This window comes from Montipora foliosa, chromosome 8, assembly GCF_036669935.1.
Source record: "Montipora foliosa isolate CH-2021 chromosome 8, ASM3666993v2, whole genome shotgun sequence".
Taxonomy (NCBI): domain Eukaryota; kingdom Metazoa; phylum Cnidaria; class Anthozoa; order Scleractinia; family Acroporidae; genus Montipora; species Montipora foliosa.
The window spans coordinates 16,879,441-16,889,887 of NC_090876.1; the positions used below are offsets into that span (position 1 = coordinate 16,879,441).

The window sequence follows — 10,447 nt, forward strand, 5'->3', positions numbered from 1 at the left end:
TTCTGATTTGTGCAATAAATCGCTTGAGCAAGGCGTGGTTCCTAGTCAACTCAAGTCATCTCTGGCTGTTCCCATTCCCAAGACTACCCCTCCTAAAGCAGTCGAAGAAGACCTGCCGCCGATAACTCTCACCTCTCAGTTGGCTAAAATCATGGAGGGTTTCACGCTCAACTTGCTATATAAGCAGGTGGTGGACCAACTCGATAGCAAACAGTTTGCCGTCTGATGCAAATCTACGACACACGCTATAGTCTGTTTACCGGTAGCTCATTGTATTCTAGAATATTTAGATAAGGGTGCTTGCTATGTTCGTCTTTTTCTAGCTGACTTTAGCAGAGGGTTTGATCTTGTGGATCACACCGTACTTATGTCACAACTTAGGTCTCTTCGTTCATTGCCATTATTGGATGGATCGCGGATATCCTCTCCCACAGGTCACCATGGGTAAAAGTTGGTGACGCTAATTCCCCCCCCCCCCCCCCCTGTTTTTCCTAATGCTGGCATCCCCCAAGGGACCAAACTTGGGCACAAGGCACCAATATTGTTTGCTGTGTTAGTTAACAAATTGGTAGCAATTTGGTATACACGGGTGAAATATGTGGGTGACCTTTCTGCTTTGGAGTGCATCCCTAGGTGTTCACCCAGTTACTTGCCCTGCATCGCGAACGAAATAGCACAGTATGCATCAGACCACGGTACGCGCCTCAATGCAAAGAAATGTAAAGAGATCATATTTAATTTTCTGCAATATCAGCCCTTCCCGGTAACTCCCCTGTGTTTATCTTGCCGTGTTTGTGGGTTTGTCACTACAAGTTGTTAGGCGTATTTATTTCTAGTGGCCTTTCCTGGAATAAGCACTGCGAATGAGTCCTTGCAAAAGCTAATAAGCGTTTATAGGCATCGAGAGTGTTAAGGAAATGTGGCGTGGTCTGGCAGGACTTGGTTCAAGTGTACTGTAGCCTGGTTAGATCAGTTATTGAATATGCAGCGCCCGTCTGGGCAGACCTTCCGGCTTATCTGAGCAAAACCCTAGAATCGATACAAAAGAGGGCATTTGACATCATTTTCCTTGGGCTGCCATATGATGCCGCACTTAGTCGTTCAGGCTTGCTGCAGGCAGGCTTTGCAATTGCGTAAAGAAGACTGAAAATTTCAGGGCTTCAACGGGGTTTGAACCCTTGACCTCGCGATACCAGTGCGACGCTCTAACCAACTGAGCTATGAAGCCACTGACGTTGAGAGCTGGTCATTTGTAGGTTCTAATATTCCCGTGAGGAATGAATCAACGATGAAATGATATATGAAATGGATCCATTTCATATATCATTTCATTGATTCATTCCTCACTGGCATCGCGGGGTCACGGGTTCAAACCGTTGAAGTCCTGAACGTTCAAACCGTTGAAGTCCTGAATTTTTCAGGCTTCTTTGCGCAATTGCATAAATTGCGTTCATAACTGCGAGGATCATAGCTTCACTTGATTTCATATCCGCAGTTCATATATGATCCATTTCATATATCATTTCATCAGTGTTAAAGTAGTTGCCAGGACTGAATGAATGAACAATTTTTGTACTTATAATCATCAATAATATAGTTGTTGGTGCTGGTTGCTGATGATCAATCCAATCCAATCCAATCCAATTTAAAAATAACTTGATCCATATCACCTATGGATAAGGGCATGTATAGGGGATGCCCTCTCTTCCCAATTTATTTTCTATTGACTACTGCTATTAGCATTAATTTTCTCAACAGCAACAGTTTGAACAAACCTGCATGAAAACAAACCCGATTGTAAAAAAAAAAAAAACAAATAATAATAATGCCAATAAAATATTTTCATTGTACACCCAATCCTCAAAATTTTATAATAAGAACGTAAAATGAAGAGACTGCTGGCTGTAAAACAGTACTGCTTTTTTGACTTAAGGTCAGAGGGGGTCTGCCCATTGGTAAAAATTCTTCCTTTGTACCTTTATTCTAGAGGGCTGTTACAAATGACGATAAGGGTTTAACTTTCACTTGGATGATTTATTAATCAAGTATATTCTTTTCTTTCCCACATTCCAAGGAAACCAGATATACCAAATGTGCGTTACTTCGCCATCCAGTATTACGGAGAATGCTGGGGTGGAAGTGCTGATGCGTACTACGACAAACACGGCAGAGCTCCGGATGACGCATGCTGGAACGGCGTTGGTAGCGCGAACATTAACTTTGTCTACGAGTTGCTTTAAAGCAAATTGAAGGTGCGTGAAAACAGAAAGCGGTTATAAGCTAAGCAAGCACAACACAGAAAATATCAAGGGTGAAATAACAGAAACAATTCCTTAATTAACTAGCCAGTGTTTTGTAGTATATGGCGCTTCAAAATAGCCCCCCCCCCCCCCCCCCCCCCACCCTTCTCTCTCTTAAACTCACTCGTCTGTAAATCGGCATATTATTAGATATCCGCCGCTATTTCTAACCACCAAATCCAATTTTAAGGCAAATCCCACATAGAGAAATTCAGTACGATAATTATGAGGGGTTGTGAAAATAATGAGGACGATACTGATACCTCGAGCATCCGTCGTTATTGCATGTAAGAGGTCATTATGAGACATAAGGATCATTTATAGAGATTGATTGAAGAATAACTTCGGAAGAAATCTTCGACAAAATATATGGATCGACTTCCCCTCTCGTCAGTTACTAACCGCAGTGAATGGATGATTGCAAGAAAAGACAGACTTAGTCACGACTTTCCGTTTTTGCAGATGCTGTGAGGCAGAAAATCTGACACCAGGTACTGAGGAAAATACACATGACTACGTTCATCCATTCAAAAAGAAGTTGTAGTAACTAATAAAAGAAACTACCAAAGGAATATAATGAACTCATTTTTTCGTTGTCGTTTTTGCATCCCTACTTGAAGAAAACTTAACCACCTTGAAAGTGAAAAGTGATGAAGAAGGGACGTTTTGGACATCTGAGGGTAAAGAAAGATACCCTGCGAGCAACTGGTTTCTACTACGCTTCCTGAGAGAGAAACCACTGCGAGCAACGGTTTGATTTCCATCGAGCATTTGCAAAGTACATCACACTTGACAACACTTCGTCTTATTTCGCGGGAAATCACCACACAGCAGGCAGTTACGTAGCTAATCGCACGTGCGAGCGCCAAGACAAGCTTACTAATTCGTTTTACCGGTTCAAATTTAATTTATTCATCCTTGGCGCTGGACGGCGGCTCACTTAAAGAATATAACGGTGGCTCGCACTGGTTTCTCTCTCGGGAAGCGTAGGAGAAACCAACTGCTCGCAGGGTAAAAGAAAGAAGGATAATCTACTATGGAAAAAAAAATAAACACTGATCAGATATAGTTTTACGCTACTTTGGTTTGGAAAATCATGAGCGCACTTTAAAAAGGTAAAACCTAGACAGAAGACCCAAAATTTCGACTCGTCCCTTGTCCAACGTTTTCATCAAGAGTGATCCAAACCAATAACGGGTCCTTTTATGTCATTTCTCTCAATCATTTGCTGAAAAAGGATGCGGCCATTACTGTTAATTAGCGCGCTTTCCATTCAAAAAACATGCAAATATGTGTCAGGTGAAAAGCCGTTACCACTATGGTTCAAAGGATTGAGGGCGGCATCAATGTTTCATGTACTAATCTTCCAAACACGTGAATCGATGATACCGCCGGCTGGCGATCATGATAATTCCAGAATTATCCCACTCACTTGTATTATTAGTTAGGCAAGCGTGCTCTACCAATTAAGCAGAGTTATCTTGTTTGCATTGCAAAAACAAACAAACAAAGGAAAACGCGGCCTTTTGGTTCTCTTTCAAACGTGTTTGTCCGAGGAACTTCAGTTGCAATTGGTTGTCAACGATTAGTTCGAGCCCCGGCAGGATCAACAATCAGGATTCAGTTAATACAACTGAGCAGAAAGTGCTGCCTTTGCAGTTTAATCTGCAAATGGTTAGAATTTCAAGTCCTCTCGGATAAGGACTATAGCCCGTAGGCCCCGTCTCACAAACCCCTTGTTCATAAATTCTGTGGGGACGTTAATTATCTTACTCACTATTCCCCGTTCTCTCCAGCAGAAGTGGCCGCCTTGGCCTAATGTCTCTAAAAAGGCTTATAGCGTATGAGGCCACCTAAGCCATAAGTCAAAAAGGAGCATTGCCGAATGTTTGTGTAGATGTCCATGTAAACATAGCAATAGAAAGGACTCGCCTTCCTTTTATGTACATTTTTAAAGAGCAGAAGCTTCAAACAATCGACACCTTGCTAATTATGAGTGTGCGAGTCAACGCAAGTCTCAAGTGTACTCAGGATTGCGTTCCAAGATGATTCCGGTTAGCACGCATTCACCTTTTATCCTTTTTTAAAGGCTTCATTGAAAAGGAAAGATTCTCAGAAACTTTTAAAAATGTTTTGATATGACTTGCCCATTAATGATAATCGTAATAATTAATATCGAGTGATCTAATTACTCTTACCAGTTATGCTTTTTGTCTATTTACCATCTAAATGGTCTTTTCGTCAACACTTTATGAACAAAATTGGTTACCGTATCACTTTAATAAGAATCACTTTATTTTGCAATTTTTAAGATTATTAGTTTACAAACGAGATATATTGTATGTTTATGTTAAACAGAGTTAGGGTGCTGGATTATATACATAAAATCAAACTAACACAAGCATATAATGAACGTGTACTCAGCATTGCGTTCCGAGATGATTCCAGTTAGCAAGCATTTACCTTTTATTCCTCTTAAAGGCTTCATTGAAACGGAAAGATTCTCAGAAACTTTTAAAAACGTTTTGATATGACTTGCCCATTAATGATAATGATAATTAATATCGAGTGATCTAATCACTATTGCCATTTATGCTTTTTGTCTATTTACCATCTAAATGGTCTTTTCGTCAACACTTTATGAACAAAATTGGGTTACCGTATCACTTTAATAAGAATCAATTTATTTTGCGATTTTTAAGATTATTAGTTTACAAACGAGTTATATTATATGTTAAAACCAGGTGCTAGATTATGTACATAAAATCAAATGAAAACAAGCATATAATGAACGGCACGTAGATCAGTGCTCACTCTTGCTTCTACATTCGCAAGAGCTTCTACATTCGTAAGACTGACGGTGAATTTCATGGACTTTCGAATTTTCAGCCACATTGTTATACTTCTGGTGATTTTAAGGTATGAAGTTCGATTTCCAGGTTTTAAATGCTCTTCAGTGTAAGACGACAAAGTTAAAGGTATAAATGAAAAATTCACATATTATGCAATATTTAGCTGAAAAATTTTCTTCACTGGACATACGGTGCCATTAGCATCATCCAGAGAATCCCATTCGCGTATTTTAAGTTATATGCACATTGAATCAGTTTAAAGCGAAACAATATCCTTTTAAATCAGTTACACAGCCAGAAACAACATTCTGACAGCTTCTTGTGAGCATTTAATGACTGTGGATCCGAATTATAAAATCATTATTGCCGGAGATGTTACTCAGCTAAAATACAAGGATTCGCTTGTACATGCTTCGCTGTCGCAGATTTATATTGCTAATAGGGCCCATCCGATATGTCAAAATCAGTTCTGATTCCTGGTTACAGCAGGCCACCTTTCTTTCCGAAGAATTCAGATCTAGATCACACAACACTAGCTTAAGAACAATAAACCATTAATGTGTTATTTCGCTCTTTTCGTGTTCTAGGAACAGGGTGGACGCTAAAGGTTTGTTCAACATGTTGAGAAGCATAGCGCCTTTGTTTATTTCTTTTCGCTCGTCAAATATTAGATACCTCCTAATCAAATGGCGAATTGTGTTGACCTAACTTTATTGAACTAAACACACAATTAAAATGAATATCCTAAATGGTAAACGAAAATCATATTCGTTTGCATCGGAAACAATCAAACGAAACTTTAAAAAAAAATTCCCTCCAAAATACCGTGGCACTTGTTTAGAAAAAAAAAAGCAAATGACTGGATTTCATTCCAGAGATTTACAACTCTGTTTCACTGCAGTTGTTATAATTGCCAAACTTAAGTTTAAAATGTTTCGTGGGTTGCTGCTGCTTGAAAGAAAGCACCAAGCCATTCCCGAATTGCATTTATAGTAGTAATAAACATTGGCCTCGTAATGGGCCTGCCATTTCCTCCATGCCAACCCAACAAGATATTCATTGGCCAACAGATTGTGCGCTAAAAGACACTTAATATCCTATCAAAGCTATTGCGACCTGCTTAAACTAATGCGTCTTAAAACTTTCCAAATAAATTAAACTTGCTTTTTCCAGGGTGTGACGATGCCCTTGGCATGAAAAGTCGCGCAATTCCTGATAGCAAAATCACTGCTTCCTCACAGTGGGACCCAAATCATGCTGCCCATCAAGCAAGACTACACTTTCCAGGAGCTCCTGGCAAAGCAGCATCATGGTCATCTCGCACTAATGATATCCATCAGTGGCTGCAGATTGATCTGGGCAGTCAGAACACTAAATTGACAGCAATAGCCAGCCAAGGAAGAGCTGACCTCGATCAGTGGGTCACCAAGTTCAAGTTGCAGTACAGTGACAATGGCGTCCACTTTTATTACTACAAAGAGCCAGGCCAAGGTGCCCCCAAGGTGAACCAAAACTGAAAAGGATAAAGCCAACTTTGTGTTTTCGTGTTTTTAAAGGCCCGATGCTTTTAAGCACAAGAAATTTGGTTTACGATGAAAGCGCTCTCCGTTTCAATCTTACTGTACCCATTATTATTTTTATCTTTCATAGATTAAAACATCCCCACCTTCTCCCCCCCCCCCCCCCCCACCCCCCCCCCCCCTAATTGTGCAAATGGCGAAACCCGGCAAAAAAAACTTGTTTCAGCATTGAAATAGGTTTTTTTAGAGTATTGCAAAGTTACTAATAACGCCCAAATATTCAATTATATATCCTTTTACACTCAGGAATTTTCTTGCGAACACAGACCGCAACACAGTTGCTTACCATCAACTACCCCAGGCAAAGTCACAGCAAAATACATCGCATTCGACCGACCAGCTTGGCACGCTCACTATATCCATGAGGACTAGAAATTTTTGGCTGCAAAGGTGGCTGGATCGTTTTTATTTTCAAAAAACGATTGTTCACTTTAAGAATAGATACCAACATCAAAAGACCTCAACCAAATTTCAAATGTCCTCCCTTTGCGAACTCAAAAAGATACCATGTGTCAAATACATGTTTCACTTACGGCCCATTTAAATGCGATATACATGAAAACAGAAAATCGACTTCAAGAAGGATAGTTGCAACAGAAAAAAGGTCCCCCGGCTCAACGTCCCCTTAATTAAAATTGAATGCTCCTTATTTTCAGATATGCAACAAAAACGCAACTTGGTATGAAAAATCATGCACTACCTGATAGCAAAATCACAGCTTCTTCACCAGTGGGACCCTAATCACGCTGCCCATCAGGCAAGGACTACACTTTCCAGGAGCTCCTGGCAAAAGCAGCATCATGGTCATCTCGCACTAATGATATCACTCAGTGGCTGCAGATTGATCTGGGAAGTCAGAACAACTAAATTGACCAGCAATAGCCAGCCAAGGAAAGAGATTGATCTCGATCAGTGGGTCAACAAGTTCACGTTGGCCATTACAGTTGGTGACAATGGCGGTCCCCCCCCCAAAATGTTTTACTACAAAGAACCAGGCCCAAGTGCACCCAAGGTAAACCAAAACTGAAAAGGATAACGTTTACTTTCTCTTTGTTTTTTTACAGGCCTGATGCTTTTTCAGAAAAGAAACTTGATTCAGGATGAAAGCTGTTCTTTGTTTCAGCCTTTTTATACAAATGCTTATTTTAATATGTTATTAGGCGTTTGCTGCAAACACTGACCGCAAAACAGTTGTTTACCATGAAACTATCCCAGGCAGTCAGAGAAAAATACATCCGCATTCGACCGACAGCTTGGCATAATCATATATCCATTGAGAATAGAAATTTTTGGTTGCAAAGGTACTGCTTCATTTTCTGCATTTGGGGCAAACTATGCTAAAGAGAATATTGTTGCAATAAATAATGCCGTAATTGAGCAAAATTGAACTATACTTATTGCCGTTTTAACTGACACGGTTAATAGATATTCTCACGTCGGGAAATTATAACTAAAGAAAATCTGAGAAATTTAGTTATCTATAAGAAATATAATCCATGGCGTAACACAACGGGTACGCATATTCTCTTGTAATTCCGTTTATTAAGCGTGGTTACTAATTATTTCAGAATGTAACGATGCTCTTGGCATAAGAAGTCATGTCATTCCCGATAGCAAAAAGCACAGCAGCTTCTTCACAGTGGGACCATTAATCACGCTGCCCATCAGGCAAGACTACACTTTCCAGGAGCTCCTGGCAAAGCAGCATCGGGTCATCTCGCACTAATGGATTATTCCATCAGTGGCTGCCAGATAATCTGGGCAGTCAAGAACACTAAATTGACAGCAATAGCCAGCCAAGGAAGAGCTGACCTCGAGCAGTGGGTCACCAAGTGCAAGTTGCAGTACACGTGACAATGGACGTCCACTTTTATTACTACAAAGAACCCAGGCCATGGTGCACCCAAGGTGAAACCAACACGGAAAGGGATAAATAAAGTTTACTTCTCTTTTGTTTTTTAAAGGCCTGATGCTTTTCAGAAAAAAGAAACTTGCTTCAGGATGAAACTGTTCTTTTGTTCAGACCTTTTTTCTTATACAAATGTTTATTCTTAATTATTGTATTAGGGAGTTTGCTGCAAACAATGAGACCGCAAAACACAGTTGTTTACCCTGAACTATCATCCAGGCAGTCAGAGCAAAATACATACGCAATTCGACCGACAGCTTGGCATAATCATATATCCATGAGAATAGAAGGTATTTGGTTGCCAAAGGTACTTGGTTCATTTCGTGCATTTTGTGGCAACTATTTAAAGAGCATATTGTTGAATAAGTAATGCCGTAAATTGAGCAAAACTTGAACTTATACTTATTGCCGTTTTAACGGACATTTTAATAGATATTCCACGTGGTGAAATATACCTTAAAGAACTCCTGAGAATTGAGTTTATCTCTAAGAAATATAATCCATGGCGTAACACAACGGGTACGCATATAATCTTGTAACTCCGGTTTATTAAGCGTTTGGTTAATACTTATTTTCAGACATGTAACGATGCTCTGGGCAAGAAGAAAGTCATGTCATTCCCGATAGCAAACTCACAGCTTCTTCACAGTGGGCCCCTAATCACGCTGCCCATCAGGCAAGACTTCACTTTCCAGGAGCTCCTGGCAACAGCAGCATCATGGTCATCCTCGCACTAATGATATCAATCAGTGGCTGCAAGATTGATCTGGGCATTCAGAAACACTAAAGTGACAGCATTAGCCACGCCAAGGAAAGAAGAGCTGACCCTCGGCATTGGGTCATCCAAGTTCAAGTTGCAGTACAGTAACAATGGCGTCAACTTTTATTACTACAAAGCAACCAGGCCAAGGTGCCACCAAGGTGAACCCCCCCAAAAAACTGAAAAGGATAAAGTTTACTTCTCTTTTGTAGTTAAGGGCCCTGAATCTTTCAAGAAAAGATACCATCGTTCAGGATGAAGCTGTTCTTTGTTTCCGGCCTTGTTATACAAAATTTTTAATTTCTTATTAGGTTCTTAGGAGTGTGCTGCAAACAATGACCGCAAACACAGTTGGTTAACATGGAGACTATCCCAGGCAGTCAGAGCAAATACTCCGCATTCGACCGACAGCTTGGCAAATCATCTCCATGAGACTAGAAGTTTTTGTTGCCAAAGGTACTCCTTCATTTTTCGCATTGTGTGGAAACTGTGGTAAAGAGAAATATGTTGCATAAATAATGCCCATAAATTGAGCAAAAATTGAACTATACATTATTGCCGTTTTACAACTGCTACTTTTTAATAGATATTCCACGTCGGGAAAAATATAACTAAAGAAATCCTGAGAAATTAGTTTTATCTCTAACAAAAATAATCACATGGGGTAACACATCACATGTACGCATAGGTCTTGTAATTTCGTTTTACTAAGCGTTTATTACTACTTTTTTTCAGAATGTCCACGATGCTCTTGGCATAGAAAGTCCTGTCATGCCCGATAGCAAAATCACAGGCTTCTTCACAGTGGGGACCTAATCACGCCTGCCCATCAGTGCAAGAACTACACTTTTCAGGATCATGGCAAAGCAGCATCATGGTCATCTCGCACTAATGATATCAATCAGGGGCTGCAGATTGATCTGGGCATCAGAACACTAAATTGACAGCAATAGCCAGCCCAAAGGAAAGAGCTGATCTCGATCAGTGGGTCACCAAGTTCAAAGTTGCAGTACCAGTGACAATGGCGTCCTACTTTTATTACTACA

At 40.2% G+C, this 10,447-nt stretch overlaps 1 protein-coding gene across 1 annotated transcript in view; it reads left to right on the forward strand.

Annotated features, from left to right (window-relative positions):
* LOC138012576 (fibropellin-1-like) overlaps positions 1–2,881 on the forward strand; it is a 49,781-nt gene extending 46,900 nt beyond the window's left edge. The window contains exons 33-34 of the mRNA XM_068859384.1: positions 2,075–2,252; positions 2,763–2,881. Of these exons, the coding sequence (XP_068715485.1) occupies positions 2,075–2,240 (166 nt within the window). The 3' untranslated portion in view covers positions 2,241–2,252; positions 2,763–2,881. The remainder of the gene's footprint in view (positions 1–2,074; positions 2,253–2,762) is intronic.
* The last annotated feature ends 7,566 nt before the right edge of the window (positions 2,882–10,447 follow it).